At 50.1% G+C, this 18871-nt stretch overlaps 1 protein-coding gene across 9 annotated transcripts in view; it reads right to left on the bottom strand.

Annotated features, from left to right (window-relative positions):
- EYA3 (EYA transcriptional coactivator and phosphatase 3) overlaps window positions 1-18871 on the bottom strand; it is a 2553793-nt gene that overhangs the window by 193533 nt on the left and 2341389 nt on the right. For all 9 annotated transcript variants that reach the window (XM_069623074.1, XM_069623072.1, XM_069623073.1 and 6 more), the window contains one exon: window positions 1804-1925. In XM_069623074.1, the coding sequence (XP_069479175.1) occupies window positions 1804-1925 (122 nt within the window). The remainder of the gene's footprint in view (window positions 1-1803; window positions 1926-18871) is intronic.

Raw genomic sequence — 18871 nt, 5'->3', positions numbered from 1 at the left:
GGAGAGGACCCAAAGGGAGATCTGCTCACAAACACTCACTCCATACATGGACCAATCACGGACCACAGTGGTCCCAGGCATTCAAGACACTCTAGACTCTGGCACCCAGGATGTGTACTGGGAACAGACATTCCAGCCCACATCCTGGAGGCACACACACAAGGCATGCAGAAGCCCGCAAAAGCATTGGGTTTCGCTGGAAAGTGTATAACCAAATAAGGACTGGCCCGGGTCGGCTCGACCAGGGGAAGGTGAAGGGGCAAGATGGCCAAAGGACAGGACAAAGAACCTCGTGGCATGGCCATTTTGGAGCAAGGCCACCTATTTGTGCCAAACACGGTTAATGCGGTAAACATGGCAAAAAAGGGTTCAAAACATAAGATAAACGATAGCTGCCACCAGTCCTGTCTGTGACACACCTGCACAGTTCATAAATAAGTCCAGCGAAAGTTTCTAGGGCCTTTGGAATGACTAGAGACCCAAGTGTACTGTAAGGTAAGTTACATTGTACACCTGTTACATGTTGCACAAAAGCTGCAACATGAGGAAAGGACTAAGGGAAACTAAGTCTCCCAGTAGTGTCTTAAGGGCATGTCAGTTTCCCCATAAGAATCGAGCGAAAGCCCAGAGGAGTGCGGCTAAGGGCTGCGCTTCTCTGGCAAAGGTTAGATCAGTGTGTAGAACAGCAGCAAAAAGTTTGGGGGTTGACACATGGAGGGAAAATTACATTAAAATATGAAATCTTTCCTAACACAGTCCCAGTCGAAGGTAGCGTGGGAGGAACAGAGGCACCACAGACACACCCCACAGTCCTGTCACTTCTTAAACCCAGATCTCAGAGTCAAAGACGCTGATGAAGATGCCATTTTAATGATTTTTATTCAAAGAATCTCGTAGGGAACCGAAGTGCACAATATTCGAAGCGATAGCTTTTGCAGAAAAATGTAACTGAAGCCAACGGACGCTGCATTCATTTCATACCGTACATATCGAGACATAGGCCTCCAGGGGACATCGAGTCGACAGGCATCGACACCCAGCACCCTCTGCTGGAAAAAATTTCTGAAGCAGATGAAGCTGGATATGGCAATACAAGATGAGGAATACATGGGAGGACACAATCCATTCGAAATATTAATTGGAAAAAACAAACAGGGAGCAAGCGGAAAGCTAAAAAAGGCTCTGCATTGGCTGCCAGGTCTGGCACCGTCCTTCCGGAAAAAGGGACTATGGTGAGGCGCCAGAGGGAGAGCCCTTGGCGTGGCGATCCCACGCCCCTGCGCGCTATACTAAATGTAAAGGGAAAGCTCAAATTTTAATTGCCAAAGGTTCTGGTACCGTCCCTCTGTTGGGTGATGCCCACAAGGATGGAGGAAAGGGGAGGGGACGTATGAGTATATATATTTACTACCCCATGAAGTAAATTACAACATAGAAATCCACTTTGGCAAAATAACAGCATACTCCAGGCAGATGTTCCTTGAATTAAAAAGAAGGGTGTTAAAGAGTCTAGCAGACATTTCATCCAGGTCTACAAATAAACATGAAACTGATTCTATGTAGTTGTCCAAAGTTTATCCATTGTACTTGAGCATTCATTTAATGATCAAAAAGTGCAGAACACACACAGACTGTAACCAAAACATTAGAATGCTTTTTCCAGCACATAAATAATACATGAAGGGTTTGGGTGTTAAAAGTAGGCAATGGCATAGGCGGAAACGATGCCAAGAGCGTACATTGTCATAAAAATACAGGTTTTTGTTTTAATCAATTGCTGTAATTAATAGTTAAAACCCATACCTATTTTTGTGGCACTGTAAATATTTTGTATTGGAAAAACTTCTCCTAATCCATAAAGTAAAACTTTTGCAAGTGCTGGCACAAGTTGTGTCGTCGTAATCAAAACATTTACGCAATTCTTCCTACAAAATAAAGAGAGGCAAGGTATTTGAATAATATATCTTGGATAGTGCGATACTTGTCTTAAATATTAAACAGCCTGTAATAAATATAGTATTAAAGGAAAAAGGTGCCAACCTTCCTTATTTATTACCTACTGCAACAAACTATCGCCTGCTCAACATTATATATGCCACCTCCACCCTGTCATTCAGAATTATTAGTCTTACAATATATCACTGTCCTCAGTTCCTTTTGTCTTTGTTACACTGGGTTGGCCATATATTATCATAGATCTACATTTAGCAATAGAATGTATAACAATAAACACATCTGTGAACATTAATTGTAGTGATTTGCATTCCTGCAATGTTTTTTATGATCCAAAATACCAATACAAATTATGTTCTAGTTTATTATTGAATAAAAAAATTAGAATACAAAGTTGAAAGAAGAAATGACTACTACTGGTAATGTTCTTTCTACTGGATGTTCCATCCACGGATTCTTCATCTTATAAATATATTCTTCTGTTTTGTAGCTAACTCAAACATTTTCCCATCAGTGGGCAGCATGCATACTGGCATCGATGGCAGTCGAGTTGCCTTCAAGCGTTGAAGGAGAAACATTGTACAAACGCATTAGGGAGCTCATTAATCGGGGGGTGGGAGGGGTGAGTTAGGCTGGGAGAGCGTTGAGAAATCTGTTGGAGGAACATCCAGCAGAAGGAGAAATTACTCACCTTAATGATCTTTCTGTCCAGTCTTCTCCAGCAGATTCCTAATCTTGAATGATATCCATCATCCAGCTCTGCTGCTCGGAAACATTTTGCTAGGGGGCTAGTGGACTTCGACTCGGCCGTTGATTCGTCTTGCCCGGCTCTCGATCGTCCGCTCCGGAAGTGACATCAGGCATTGCATATATAGCATGTCACTGCGCACCATGCTTCAGTTCCTCCCTTTTTTCCACCTGCACATGAATGCTGCAGAAGGAAAAACCACAGGGGTAGGCTAATCAGCCAAGTAAAAAACTTAACAATGGCACACCCCAACAGGGTGATCCCACACAACAATGATTTTATTTTTATGGAATGAGACTGATGCGGTCATCTAAGAGGCATCACCAAGTGTCTTCTCGTTTGGACAGAAGCGGCAAGCCACAGAACTTTCAGAGCAGGGATGGATTGGGGGTGAGGGGGGTGGTGGTTGAGGTGGTCGATGAGGAATCTGAGGGAGAAGAATCTACAGAAAGATCATTATGGTGAGTAATTTCTCCTTCGATTGGTTTCCTTTCACCCCCAAGCAGTAAGAATAACGGAGAAGGGCAAAAAGTTTTAAACAAGTAGATTCTGCCCAAAACCAAACCATGCATCAGCTCCCTGTGCACCTTTCCAAGGCATAGTGCATTTGGGGAATGTATGCAAGGATGACCAAGTGGCTGCTCGACATATGTCCCTAACAGGAACCCCTCTTTGGTGGGCTGTATAGGTCAAAACCCATTTGGTTGAGTGAGCCCTGATGCCTACTGAAAGCTCCCTGCATGCAGATTGGCAACACTCGGCTATGCACAAAATAGTCCAACGTGACAGAGTGTTTGGTTATGGCATGACCTTTTCGAGACAAAGAATGGGCCACGAACAACTGATCTGACTTCCGAAATTCAGATGTACGAGCAACATAGAATCTTAATGCTATCTTGGGATCAAGGCGATGGAACCCTCTTCCTCTTTCAATGGATGTGGAGGAGGGTAAACGCAGGCAAATCGATAGACTGGGACAGGTGAAACTCAGAAACCACCTTACGAAGGAACCCGTGTCTGACTTTAAAAGAGACTTTCTCGCAAAAGAACCTTAGAAAACGAGATTGGCAGCCCAAAACTTGCAGCTCGCTAACCCTACTGGTAGATGTGATTGCAACCAAGAAAGCGGTCTTAAGGGTTAACAGCCGTAAAGAACACAAGTACATAGGGTCAAACGGAGCAGCCATCAAGAATGTCAAAACCAGATTAAGATCCCAATCTGGGACGACAAAAGGGGTTGGTGGACATTTATTGAGAAGGCTCTTCAGGAATTGGGGTTCCACGTGGTAATGCCCACGCAAAAATGTCGCCATGAAAGAATGGCCCCTTTTTTATGGAGACATTATCATAAGGAACATGCAGGTGGACACCCCTGCAACCTCCGTACCCATTTACCCCATTTATTGTCCCCATATATAATGTTGCCTATGCAGCTTCCCAGCTACTATATGTATGGTGACATTATATACAGGGACAATATTACCCGATACCAGAATTGAGCATGACCGGAATAGTAAAGAAGGAACATTGGTCTGGGCACCTCTTGAAAACAGACAGGGGCGCACAGTAAGCTTTGACTGTGGTAACCTGAAGGCTAGAGACAGAAGGAACTCCATCACTGTGGTGGTGGGGCAACAGATAGAGGCAACCTTGTGTTCCCTTCACCACGCCTCAAGTCTTCTCCACATGCACTCGTACAGCAATCCTGTGGAAGGTCTGCGTGTAGCCAGCAACTCCTACAAATCGAGAGGTCCCAGTCATCATATCTCATCCTCTCAAGATCCATGCATGTAGCTTGAGGGAATCCTCTGACTGGGTAAAGAGATCCGGACGCCGAGTGAGGTGGACAGATTGTCAGAAGAGATCAGAGTAGGTCCTCCTCACCTAATCCAGGGCTATCAAGATCTCTTCAACCTTGTGAGAACCCAAGGGATGACAGGAATCGGGGAAGGCATAGTGGAGAGGATAGGTCTAATCCACCATAAGTGCATCCCCCAGTGCACCGTTAGCTCTCCTGGCATACTTCCCACTCGTGTGAGACCGTGCTCTGCCTGCTCAGAGCATCCGCCAAGGTGTTCTCCGAGATCAAGATTTGTTTCTCCCGTAACCAGAACCACAGCTGTCTTGGCTCCGTGCAGAGGGGGCGGGATGGCCCGCAGCTCCAGCCTGTTGATGTGCCACCTGGCTTCTGATGGAGACCAGGTGCCGTTCACCTGCAAATCCTTGCAGTGGGCGCCCACAACCCTTCAGAAAAACATCCATGACCACTAGGGCCTGAGGCCAAGGACTGAGTGTACGGATTACCTGGATGGACACAGAGGTGATACTCGATTGCTCCCAGATACTGAGACCACTAGTCCCTCAGGTGCAACCTGGCCTCTGGTGCTAGAAAAATACAGGAGGCCAAGAGACCCAAAAAGTCGGGAGAAGCCTCTGGTAGGGTGGCATGGTTCTGAAACAAATGCACCAGCTGGCCTAAATTGCTGACTCTCTCTTTGGGAGGGAACGACTTCCCTATCAGAGTGTCTAGGACTGCTCTGATGAACTGTAGCCACTGAACTGGTGTCAAATGGGACTTCATCAAGTTGAGGGAGAAGTGCAGCTTGTGCAGTAGTTGGCAGGTCTCTCCAGATGAGAAAAAACTTGCCCTGCCGACTTACTCCCGATGAGCCAGTCGTCCAGGTACAGGAATACATGGACCCCGGATCTCCTGAGGTGAGCCACGACCTCCGCCATGAGCTTGGTGAAGACCCTTGAAAAAAGCATCCTGTAGGTCTATTGACACCAGCCAGTCTTGAAATTTGAGAGCGTGGAGAATTTCTCTCAACGTCACCATCCTGAATTTGTCCTTCCTCAGGAACTTGTATAGAGCCATGAGGTCTAGAATGGGACAGAGACCTCATCCCTTCTTGGATACTCTCCTGGCTGGGGTGCGCTGGAGCCCGTGGCCTGCCGGCGCAGCCTCTCGCCGGCCGCTCCTGACTTCGGCGGCGTTGGCAGCGCCGGCCCCCTGCGGGCGAAGATACTCTGTGATACGGTGGGTGCTGCCGGGGCAGCCCCCGCGCGGACACCACCTAAGCACTTCTGCTTCGCGACTCCGTCACATATACCACTGGTCCCCTGTCACAGCTGCGGCGGGTGGCGGCGCCGGGGCCTCCCCGTTGTGGCGGAGCTGTCATCCGCACCCCGCTCCTCCTGCGGGGGTGCGCCGGAGCCCGTGGCCTGCCGGTGTGGCTGTCTCGCCGACCACTCCTGCCTGTGGGCGGCGGTGACACTCCGAAGACACTCCGGGATACAGCGGGGGCTGATGGAGCGGCCCCCGCACAGACACTATCGTCCCACTGCTGCATGGATGCTCCGCCGCCTGCTTTGCTGACATCCGCACCCCGCTCTCCCTGCTGGGGTGCGCCGGAGCCTGTGGCATGCCGGCGCGGCCTCTCGCCGTCCGCTCCTGCCTTTGGCGGCTTTGGTGGCGCCGGCCCCCTGCGGGCGAAGATACTCCGGGATACGGCGGGGGCTGCTGGAGCAGCCCCCGCACAGACACTATCGGACCACTGCTGCATTGAGGCTCTGCCGCCTGCTTCGCTGGCCCCCAGTGACGGCTGGGGTGGGGGGCTGTGCCGGGGCCTCACTGCTACGGGTTCCGAAGATTAAGGGTCCGAATCTGCCTGGACCCACTGCTGCGGGTTTGAGGCCTGCTTCATCCCGGTTGGACACACACTCTGCGGCCTGCGGGGTATCAAGGTGAGGAGGGTGAGGGAACTGGTCGCTGCGCATGGTGCCCACCTGCTCTTCCTCATCCCTGGGCTGTGACTGTTCCACTTTGGGAAGGAAATCTACCCCCAAGCATACCAGGCTCCCCTGCGACCACTCTCTCGTTGCTGGTGCCACCCTGGGCGTCCTTTACTGTCCTCTCCCTGGTCTGTGCACCTGCTCGCCTCGCCCTGGGTGCACCTTGCGCCCCCTGACTAAGCTGCCCTCCACTACCGGCCTCCTCCGCTGGGGCCCCCCTGGCTCAGAGGCGGGTGCCGCAGGATACTGTCCCCCCCGGACCATACTGCCACCTTGCTTGCCCCTTGTCTGGGCTTACTGCCCCGGAATACGCTAGTCGGGGGTGCTCCTTGCTTCTGCCTCTTAGGCAATTGCCGTCCCGTCGCTGATTACGGGCCTAGTCCCTCTCTAATCCTCCTGGGCCTCATTGTTGCCTTCCTACGAAAATATTCCCTGTTCTTATCAAGGTGCCCCCGAAGATGTCCGGCAAAGCACGAGGGGCCAACAAGGCTGGAGCAATGGACAAGTTTGCCAAAGCCCTAGCCAAGTAAGACCAAGCTGGGGCTGCCCTTCTTCAAGACGACTCTGATGCTTCCTCATGCCCCTCTCAGCCGGACCTTACATCACTCATGGAGACTATGGCCAAAAACTTTGCGTCATTTCACGAAAAATTAGATGATATAAATGCCAATGTAGCCTCCCTACACACCAAATTGGATCAGCATGGTACTAGGCTGGGTGAGGCCGAGACCAGGATTGGGGCCACTGAGGACGAGGTACACGTGCTCCAGAATACGGTCTCTGACTTGGTGCGAGCTATGAAGCAGGTCAAGGCGAAGTGCGATGATTTGGAATCCAGGTCCCGCAGGAATAAACATCCCCATCGTAGGGGTTCCTGAGACAGCCCTCAAGGGCGAAATGGAACTTGCAGTCAAGGCCCTTCTGAGAGACCTCCTGGGGGATCCCCAACTCTCCCCCTTCTTTACTATCGAGTGCGCCCACCGCTCATTGGCCTCTCGCCCCAAGCCAGGCGACTTCCCCAGACCAATTATAGCCAAGGTTCTCAGCTACAGAGATAGAGACCACATTCTACGGCTGGCCCGTGAAAGAGGGGAACTGAGACTTGAGTCCCAGATCATCCGCATTTTTCCGGACTTCTCTGTCAATGTTCAAATGGAGCGCAGGCAATTCAATGGGGTGAAAAAAATGCTCAGAGAGAGGGGGGTGGAATATGCCATGTTGTTCCCTGCTAGGCTGAAGCTCACCCACCGTAATAAACTGTACTTTTTCACTGTCCCTGAGGAGGCGGTGAAATTTATTGAGTCCCATATTCCTGTCCCTGGCCCTGTGGGTGACCCCGTTGATAAGGATTGAGCCGGCCTGCCATGCACCTGTTACTTGAATCATGGTGGTACTATTACCACGCCTGTTATTTGGAATTTGCTTGTAATCTCATGTATTTTCCCTTTTGTGAACTCTCCTATTGTCGTAACTCATTGTGGACATCTGAAATACAACATGGGTCACAGCTGTATGGTACACAGTATATGGCACCTATACTTGGACCCTCTATTCCTACAGCCCCGGCTCATTGTTCCCTACTATGTTGTCTCCTCTTAGAACTTAACTTAACCACCGCTGTACGCCATTTGGTGTACTTCACCGTTCAACTATCTTAATCGGGCTCACGGCAGCAGCTACCCCTGCTGCAGTTGCAACGCCGAGTTTGGCTTGTTTAGTTCACTGCCTGATCCCCTGGTTGGTTTGGGGATTGGTCCAGCCCCGTTGGGCTTGGCAAAAAAGCCATGAGACTTGGAGTGGGTTCTTGGGCACTGCTATGTTGGGGGTGGCAGTGAGGGAGGGGGGAGGTGTTAATGGAGGATGTTATAATAACAAAAATGGTGAGACAGTGGTAGCTTTGGGCATGACACATCTGGTCACGGAACAAGTGGCCGGCACTTGTACGACAATGTTTGACACGCATTACTCGGATCCCCCCTAAATTGCTACGGAATGGCCATTAGGCTAATGTCTTGGAATATCAGAGGGCTCAGTAACTAAGCAAAGGCACGCAGGGTCACGGCCTATGTCCAGAGGCACGAGGCCAAGATACTTTTATTACATGAAGCTCATGCCCTCGCACAATTATCGGCCTCTCTTGCCCCGTCACGGGGCCCTAACAAATATTAGACTCCATTCTCCTCATAATCCAGAGGTGTCCTCACCTTGATTCACAAGTCCCTGAAGTTCTCCCTTTGCACCAGTCAAATAGATGCCCAGGGTAGATATGTGATACTACACTGTTTCCTCGCCAATGCGGAATGCCTGCTGGTCAACACATACGCCCCATGCATGGATGCACCCGATTTTTTCGACCACATCCTTGACATCCTCCTTGGCTATGTTGGGGTTCCCCATCATCTGGGGGGGGCATGAATCTCATCCTGGACTCCGACCTGGACAGATCCGGTATTGCACCGAGAACATTGTCCAGGGCCACTCGCCGCCTCCACGCACACATGCTCACTGCCGGACTGGTGGACGCCTGGCGGGTACTCCACCCAATGTCAAAAAAGTTCACATTTTACTCCTCCGTCCACGACAGTCATTCCAGGATTGATCTTTTCCTTCTCTCTGCGGGGCTCATGGGCAAAACACTCACCTCACAGATTCTCCCTCGCACACTCTCCGATCACTCCCCGATCACGTTGGACATCGCCCTGCACCCGGCCCTCCCTCTGTATTCTAACTGGAGGTTCAAATCTGACGCACTACACGACAGTCTTCAAGGCTGACATCCTTGCAGATATCACCTCGTTTTTTGATAGCAACAAACGCCATGACACAATGGACGGGATGAGATGGGAGGCCTTTAAGGTGTTCATCAAGGGCATGTGCATCGCCAGGGAGGCTGGAGTCCTGAAAGATGTTAGAAACTCTCTGCGCCGTTCTGAGTCCAGGCTTGGGGAGCTAGAGCGCGAATATGCGGCCACCCCCTCTCCGTCCATACTGGCCCACAGCGAGATAAGATACCTGGGCCGCCCCACTACGGCCCGAAAGTATGGTGAAGGAGAGAGACCAGGCCGCACTCTCGCCCGCCTCGCCTAGGCCGAGGGAGGTAGGGCTCGAATTAATAGTATCACAACGACGGAGTGCGACACTGGTCCGACCGGCCCATTCCTGAGACCTTTGCAGATTTCTATGCAACCCTCTATGCCCAGCAACCAGAGCACAGCCCGCAAGAGTTGGACAGCATCCCAATGTCCTTTGTATCCCTGGCCACTAAAGAACAACTAAATGCTCCCTTCACCCTTGAAGAGATCACCGCTGTCATTTCGTCCCTCCCTAAGGGGAAAGCCCCCGGCCCAGATGGCCTGTCCGCCGAGTTCTATCAGGAATATGTTGCTCTCCTCGCTCCGTGCCTTCACGAGGTTTGGGAGGAGTCGCTGCGCCTTTCCACCCTCCCCCGGTCCCTGCGCGAGGCTGTCATCACCGTGCTTCCTAAGCCAGGCAAGCCCCCGGAGGAGTGCGGCTCTTATAGACCTCTATCCCTTATCAATACCGACACCAAGATCTTTGCCAAAATCATAGCAAATAGGTTACTCCCTATCATGAAATACCTGATTCACCAAGACCAGAGCGGATTCGTTCCTGCCCGCTCCACTGCCTTAAACACCCGGCGGCTATTCAACGTCATCTCTAGAATTGACCCCCAAGCCAACGCGGTGGCAGTGACATTAGACGCCCAAAAAGCGTTCGACATGGTCTCGTGGCAATATCTGTGGTCGGTCCTGGAAAAGATGGGGGTTGGCCCATACATGATGTCCTGCATTAAACTGCTATAAACCAATCCTGTGGCCAGAGTCTTGGTTAATTCTCGTCTATCGGCTCCCTTCTGCCTCCACAAGGGGACACGACAGGGGTGCCCCTTCTCCCCCTTGTTATTCGCTATGGCCATCGAGCCCATGGCTGATAGTGTATGAAACAACCAAGGCCGTAAAGGGATTCGCCTGCGGGATACTCCCGAAATTATATCACTATACGCCGATGATGTGCTTTTATATATCAGAGACCCCTCGGTCCACCTCGACCCGATCATGCGTGAAATTATCAAAATCGGCACATTCTCGGGCTTCACCATAAATTACTCTAAATCAGAAATCTTTCCCCTTACTCCTGCAACCTCCCAGCCAGCATGCGAATTCCCTCTCAAGTGGGCTCCCGAGGGTATCAAATACTTAGGGGTCCAGGTGTCCCTCTCAAAATCCTCTTTATTGTCTGGTAACTATGGGGCTGCCGCACAATACGCTCACACCAAGATGGAAAGATGGCGAAACCTCCCCCTCTCACTATCAGGGAGACTGTCCCTAATAAAGATGATTATCGTCCCTAAACTTCTGTACGTATTCACCAACGTTCCTATTTGGCCCGGGAAACAATACTTTGCGGACCTGCACGCGGAGTGTGCCCGTTTTCTTTGGCACTCAGGGGCCATGCGCAGGAAGGGCAGCACATGACCCTACCTTTCGAGAGGGGTGGCTTCAGTGCACCTGACCTCACCCGGTACTGGATGGCCGTCCAGGCCCAGCATGCTACATATTGGTACCACCACCAGGAAGCCCCCCTCCCTCCACCCCCCGCATGTTAAACTTGAAATACTAGCGACCGAGGAGGTGAATGTCATGTCCTTGATTCTGTTTCACTCATATCGAACGCAGGCCCTGGCTGACCCAGTGGCCTCCACTATTAAGGCATGGTGGCAGATTCTGACGCCTGGTTCGGGCTCCCCCCGTACTACAAATGGCTTCCCCTTTGGTCTTTCCCTGGCCTCACCCCCACACAGGATAAGCTCCTTATACGCCACTGGTCGGACCTGGGATACATATCATTCTCCGACCTGTTCCCTGACAGGAAATTCATCACCCCAGATACGTGGAGGCCTGGGCACTCCAGATCCCCACTCGAGCTGCTACAATACTTCCGTATTAGGGCGGCGGTTCAGGACATGTGGCCCTCATACCCGAATGAACCCCCTGAGTCCCCCGAGGTCTGCTACATAGCCAATTCCGCTGGTGATAGGGGTATTGTATCCTCCTTGTATAAAATGCTGATGGCGCGTGCTGGTGAACCCCCCCCCCCACACTGTTCGTGATGCCTGGAGCCGGGATCTGGGATTAGACATCACAGATGATATGTGGTCCAAAATGTGCATGCATACTCGCAAGGTTTCTCTTAATTCTAGAATTAGATGTATCCAATACAAGCTACTCAATCACCTACATTACACCCCTTATGTGATTGGAAAATTTGCCCGGGATCAATCCCACCCCTGTCAAAGATGCAGATCTAACGAAGCGGACCATGCACACATGTTCTGGTTCTGTGGGGCATTGGCCCCGTTCTGGAATGCAGTGCTTGAACCCCTCTCTGAAATTGTTGGGTTCTGCGTAGACCCTGAACCCATGTCTCTTCTGTTTGGGCTCTGGGAGGGGACTGAAGCAAAACGGGTAGCTAAGTTTTTGAATGTTGCGGCGAGTGTGGCCAAGAAATGCATTCTGCAATGAAGGAAGCGCAGATCCCCCCCCCCAACCCTGGAGATGTGGCTGAAGGCCCTCACCTGGACACAATCCTGCAAAGAAGACTATGTTAACATGCTGCCTAGTAATGCTCGCCCTAAACATATATGGACAGAATTTTGTAGTTACTTGAACAGTAAGGTGGACTTGGAACTACTATCATCCCCTCCTTCTCCTGATCAGGGGGCTGATCTCGCTACGTGATGCATGCCTCTAATGTATTGAACCTCTGTTGGGATTGTATCTGACCTTCTGTAGTACTTATGCTTCATCATTCATGCTACAATATGAAATGTGTGTCACTGTCTTAATTTGCACTGTACCGGCTGCTACTTCTTGCCAATAAAGAAAAGCTTAAAAAAAAAAAAAAAAAAAACAGGGCCATCTGTTCTTCCAGGAGCTCCTGTCCCGGTTAGCTCGGAGGCAGGGGGGTCTATCCGGTTGTCTTTTTAGAAAAGGCAAAAGCAATAAATCCACCAAATGAACTGCAGGGCCTAGGCGTTGGAGGATATCTCCTGCCACTGGGGCCAATGCACTGCCAACCGTCCACCAATCGGTGAATCGTGGGAGAGGAAATCAAAGCGGCTTAGAGGGTGAGGCTGCACCCGCCGCTGTTGCTGATTGTTGGCCTCTAGAAGCCCCACTGCCATTTCCGGGACACGAGAAGCGCCTCTGCCCCTGCCTGGCTTGCGGGAGCGGTGCCTTCCTGCCATAGGGTACGTAACGCCTTTAGCCCCTGTCTCTGGAGGCAAAGCTGAAGGCAGGTTTGGCCGGTTTTGCCGCTTGGCCCAGGGATTTAGCAGCCAACTTGGACTCTTTAAACTTTTCCAAGTATTTGTCATCTTTCTGACTGAAAAGCAGGTCTCCATCAAAGGGCATGTCGAGCAGCCTGTTCTGAACATTCGGGGAGAAGCCAGAAGTTTTCAAGTAGGCCTGCCACCTCATTACCACTGCTGAACACACTGATCGGCCAATGCAGTCCACTACGTCCAGGACCATTTGCAATGACTGCTTGGCTACCCCTCCTTCCCACCATCCACCAGCTGTAAAAATCCATCCCGTTAGGCACTCTCAGGGACGTATTCAGTAGCATGTTTCACAGCTTTCTACAAGCCGGAGTATTTTGCAAATCCGCAGGTTATGTTTGTGGCTTTGAGCGCCATGCTACCAGAGGTGAACACCTTTCTAGCCAATACGTCCAATTTCTTTCCATCTCTGTCCGGAGGCAGATTGGAAGTGGATGCCCCCGGGTCTGGAGGAAATATTAGCAGCCTGCATAACGAACCCTTCCAGGGAAGGGTGTGTGGCGAGGAAAGAAGGGTCTCCTCTTGCCAGCCTATACATCCCTGTAAAATTGACGTTTATAGGGGGACTAGTGCAAGGGTGCTACCGTAAGGAGGATAAAGGGCCTGCAATGGCTGGGTTAAATAGCATGTTCTGCACAACTGTGGGACCCTCATCCAAGATACTGGTGAGCTTATACTCTGGAAGAGGTGTGGTAGACTACTTCAACCGAAGGGTGTAAACGACCCTGTCAACCAGAGCCCTGAACTTGACATTAGCAGGAATATAGGGCTGGTTTTGTTGCAATTAAAGGTCTTGGGAGGTATCTAGGCTACTAGCGTCCTGTAGACCCTGAGCCAGGGCTAATAAATTGGCCCGGTGGTCGAAATAATCGATGCCGCCGGCACCCGTGTTAATTGGGTCGACATGATCATCGATGGCGAAAATGGACTGAATCGAGTCAAAGACCCCCGCTCTTGACAGCGGTACAAACTAACCATCACAGACTCAGCGCCAAGGTCTTGGCCGTCAGAATAGGTTTCAAAGCCAAGACGGCTTTCGATGCCGATGGTTCTTTCAGCGCTGAGGGACGCACTGACAACCGATGGACGCTTTGGGCCTCAGCCTCGAGGCCTTCTGGCGATTTATGCCTAGGAGGCGTGACGGCCAAATGTGTTTTTGACGTCGACGGAGTGGCTGGCTTGGGGTCGGGAGCAGTGAGCACTGCTTTCGCTGCCAACGCTTGCTGGTCGGGGGTCGGAGCCGCTCGTACATCAGCTTGCTCTTTAAACATTTCAAGCATAGAAGTTTTAAAACGTTCCCACTCTTCCCGAGTGGTCGGCCTTGCCGATGGCTTACCTCCTTTCGACAAGGAGCTGGACTTGCGTCAATGACGGTGCTGCTGTTCCTCATCGAGGAAGATGAGTAATGGCTCCTGGAATGGGACTGTTTCCTGGTCTTTTTGCAAAGTTTTTCTTTTCCCTTTTTGGAGGTGGGATCCTCATTCTCAGAAGACCAGACAAGAGACCGCAAGAGAAGGTTTGTGGACGGTCGACCCAAGGCCAGTTACCCAGCCCTCTCACGTAGGGATTTCGGATGCACTTTTGAGCACGACATGCAGGCCTCCGTGTCGTGACCAACACCTAGAAACCACAGACAAACGTCATAGGGGTCGGTTAAGGATATTTTGACCTTGCAGTCGCTGCATTGCTTGAAGCCCGAAATCCGGTGAGACATTGCGTCAAGATTTTCGGAGGAAAACGACAATTTAAAAAGAATGTAAAGAAAAGTCATGTTCCCGATGCAGCGTGCAAGTGCATGGAAAAAAGGACCTGAAGCATGGTGCGTTGTGACGTGCTATAAATACGATGCCTGATGTCACTTACGGAGCCGACGATCGAGAGCCAGGCAAGCCGGATCAAAAATCGACGGCGGAGTCGAGGTCCACTACGTTGCCTGGAGAAAAGCTCTGAGCAGCACAGCTGGATGATGGATATCTATCAAGATGAGGACTCTGCGGGAGAAAGCCAATCCATTCAAAAAACATTACATGGGGAAAGTCATTTGTTCTTCTAATGGACTGTGTCCTACCCTGGATCTTAGATAGACTCATATAGCAGTAAGACCATTAAGGAGGAGGTAAGAAGCAAACTCCATGGTGATTATGGCACCACTTGCTGGAGGACAGCCCTGCCGAAACGAGACTCATTTGTGGACACTGTGTCCAGGCAGTAGTGTTTTCTGCAAAAGTGTGGATAGATGGCCACGTCACGGCCTGACAGCTATTCTTTACAGGTATTCCTCTTTGGAGAGCAGAGGTAGCGGTCACACTTATAGCGGAAAGTGCCGTAAAACCTCACAGGGATTTCCTTATCTACTCCGATGTAGCATTCAACAACACAAAGCACTATCCCACCTAGGGATGGTTTACTTTGCTATTCCCTTGCCCATTTTGGGGCCGGTATATCCAATGAACAGCTGATCTTCCAGCCTGAATTGACTTGTCCTGGTGATGTGGTAACTCAATGCGCTCTTAAGGTCTAGCATATGCAGCCTTTCTTCCTCCTTGGATGGATCAGGAAGTGGATATAAGGCTCGCAAACAAATGGTCTGCGACAGGTGGAACTTTGATATGACCTTCGGAAAGAATGAAGATTGTAAAAGATGGTTTACAGGACAGGGCATGCAATTCGCTCACTCTCCGGGCTGAGGAAATGGTGACCAAAAAGGCTGTCTTCCAGGAGAGTAGACTCGGAGGACACAAATTTAATAGCTCATTGTTCATGAGGGAGCCATGAAAAATGTTAACACCAAGTTTAAGTCCCATGCCCATACTACGAAGGGTGTCAGAGGGAAGGTGTTAGTTAGGCCTTTTAAAAACTGCACCACCAAGGGGATTGAGAAGTGCGATCCTTGTTCTGGCGTGCGCTTAAAAAATGGTTGGTGCCATTAGATAGCCATTGATGGTGGTGACCTGAAGGCCCTGCATGCTGCCAAATGAATAAGGAAAGCCAACACCCTTGAGGTGTCGCATAAAAAGGGATCCACATGCTCTGTACCAGTTGCAGAATTATTTCCAACAGCAGTGGCATAGAGTTTTAATTGCAGGCCTTCTGGCCGAAAGCAACACCTCCATCATGTTTTCCGGAAAGCCCCAATCCCTGTACCTTAGCCTTTCAGAAGGCAACTGTGCAGGTTGAGCGTTTTCACGCACGGCGACAAACCAGCAGCCCACCACCCCCGCCGCCCTGAAAGAAAAGGTCTGGTCTCTGGGGAAGACTATGTGGTGGACAGATGGCCATGTTCAGAAAGTCCGGGTACGACATTCTCGTGGCCCAGTCTGCAGCAATTAAGAGCATGGTTGCTCCGTACGTCCTCAATCTCCTGATCACTTGAGGGATGATGGGAATGCATACAGGAGCTGGACGTTCCAGTACACCAAAGCATCCCCCAATTCCCTGGAGCAGAAATGCTTGCACTTCCTGTTCACACTGGATACAGAGATCCACTTGAGGAGTTTCCCCATGGGTGAAGATCTGCTGGAGAACTTTCTGACACAGCTTCCACTAGTGAGAACCCTAGCCTTGCCTGCTCAGGGCGTCCACCTTTGTCCCTCAGCAGCTTTGCTGGATTTCTAGGGTTTATTTTTTTCACCTGGTAAGAGAGTGAGCATTTTCCCCAATCTTATGTGTTTTGCTGTGTGTGTTTTCACTTTTTGTGTGATCTTGGGCACTGGAGCCTCACCTACTCCAGGAGCACCACTTTTTGTATGTGTTACACAGCACCTTCAGTGCAGTGACACAGTGTTGTCTTTGAGACTTCCCACTGACTCAATTTTTCTGGGGCTGACTACTGTCTCACAGAAACAGGTAAAGTTGCCATTAACTTTATATAGTCACTTTAAACCACAGACCCAGTACACCCAATCTTCCATGTATTGGAAAGGGTTAACTCTTTTCCCCCTTTTGTCTGTGCCTCTTGGAGCCTTGATTCGCTCCCTTAACATGAAGTCTTGGCTGGTGGCAGTGGTATCTACCCTAACTTTTCTACCGCGATTAAATTATATAAACGTGGTATTGTTTTGGCTATTATATTAGCCTCTAACATAAACCCGCTTGACCAAATACATTTTATTTTTGTTTCGGCTGGGTTTATTCACTATTTCTTTTTGTTAAAGTCTTTCTCGTGTTTTTCTCTGCGTGCTAAACCAGGGACGATTCCTTTGTTCGCTGTCTTTTCGCGGGCTTCTGAACAGAAGCCCTCCTTAAGGCACATGATAGTCTAGGTAGGCAGGATGTGAGGGAGGGATCTTCGGACCCCTGCCATGGGTTCCCTTGGTAACCCAAGTCGCACTCTTGTCTGATTGGCTAAGGAAACTGGCCTTGCCAGGACAGCCACCATGCTGTGTGATTGACAGCCAGGCTGTATGAATGGGGGAAAACTGCATAAAAAGCAGGACTGTGGGTCTGGACGAGCAGTCGCCACTGGAACGAAAGAACCAACGAGGAAATGGAAGAAGAGGACCCCTAAAACGACTGAACCACCCGGTGAAGCCCTGCTGCAGGGCCGAATCTCCAAATCCGACGACAGATAAGATTCTCCAAGAAACTTCTTCCCTTGAGTTGGTGGGACCAACCAGTTCGCCCAAACTACAAGCCAGGACCCCTCCTCTGGTCGAATTTGCTGTACAGAGCTGCAGTGGGCCGGATAGCCAGGAAGGTCGGAACCTGCTTGGGTTTTAAGGAGCACACCTTTTATTCTTTGTTTTGCTCTGCTGCTGGTTTCTTCCCTGGGTGGTGCAGGACCCTCCAGTCTTCCTACTTCGTGTCAGTCCGACAGTGGCTTCAGGAACCTTGAGCCTGCAGGAACCACCAGGAACGTCCGCCTTAGCTACAGCTCCCTCTCCGTTTCGCAAATCCGGTTGTCCGTTTCGCTCAACTGCAGTGAAAGAGTTTGAAATCTTTCTCCAATCCGAGGGCTTGTCCTTCTCTTCTCTTTCAACTAACTTTTCTACCAACCAACCTCATCCGGAATCTATGCAATAAAGTTTACCACAAACTACATTGCACTATATTATCATGAGCAAAAGCCTTTTCTATGTGATTTTAACCTTGTAGTCTCTCTTGTTCAATTGCCCAGAGTACTTACCTGTTGCTTTTGCCTAATTTCTAATAACTTTGTCTTTCCCTCCCTTTTAAATTGCTGGAGTGCCATTTTGCTCCCACTTCATTTTGTGAGCTTAACTTGTCTGGAATTTAAGGGAAGTGGTGTGGTGTATTTATGATTGTGATTTTTAACTTGCTTATAATAGTGAAATGTTATACAACTATTGAGTAAATAAATATATGTTCTTTTACTTACAAACCTTGAGTCAGCGTTTGCTTGAATCATAGTAATTGCTGTCCTTTGTGTAACTATTTTTACTGCTCACTTATTCTTGAGATAAGCCTGGCTGCTCCGCTACTGCTACCACTATAACTGTGTAGTACAGGCTTGTACCAAAGGTGAAATTGTACTGTCATTTGTGGTCTTAATTGGGTGCAGTGTTCCCAAAGTGTACTGCATATAATTCTGCCTAACAGGAGCTCTTGTTCTGCAACTCCCAGAACCAGAGCTGCATCGCCTCTCTGCACAGGGGGAGTGACCCAACACCACCTCTCGTCGATGTAGTGCATGGCTACTGTGTTGTCTGTCATGATCAGGACAGTTTTCCCTGTCTGGAGGACAAAGAAAACCATCAGCGGCAGTCTGATCGCCCTCAGCTACCAAAGGTTTATGTAACGTATGTCTCTGCCAGGGACCATAAGCCCGCTCACCATCAGCGCGTTGAAGCAAGCGCTGCAGCCTTTTAGAGAAGCGTCTGTCACCTATTGTCATCTCTGCCCAAGGTTGCTAAAACGGTTGTCCTGCCATCACATTCTCTGTGTAAGTCCACCACAGGAGATCCTGAGCGAATCTCCCCAGGAATTGAATCAAGTGCTTCATACTGCCAGGCAATTGCGACCATTGGGACCTGAGGGCCCATTGGAGCGATCTCCTT

The sequence above is a fragment of the Ambystoma mexicanum genome, chromosome 11 (genome assembly GCF_040938575.1).
Source record: "Ambystoma mexicanum isolate Mex_15411 chromosome 11, UKY_AmexF1_1, whole genome shotgun sequence".
In the NCBI taxonomy this organism is placed as follows: Eukaryota; Metazoa; Chordata; class Amphibia; order Caudata; family Ambystomatidae; genus Ambystoma; species Ambystoma mexicanum.
Note: the sequence above shows the minus strand (reverse complement) of the source record. Positions and strands in the feature narration are given on the sequence as shown.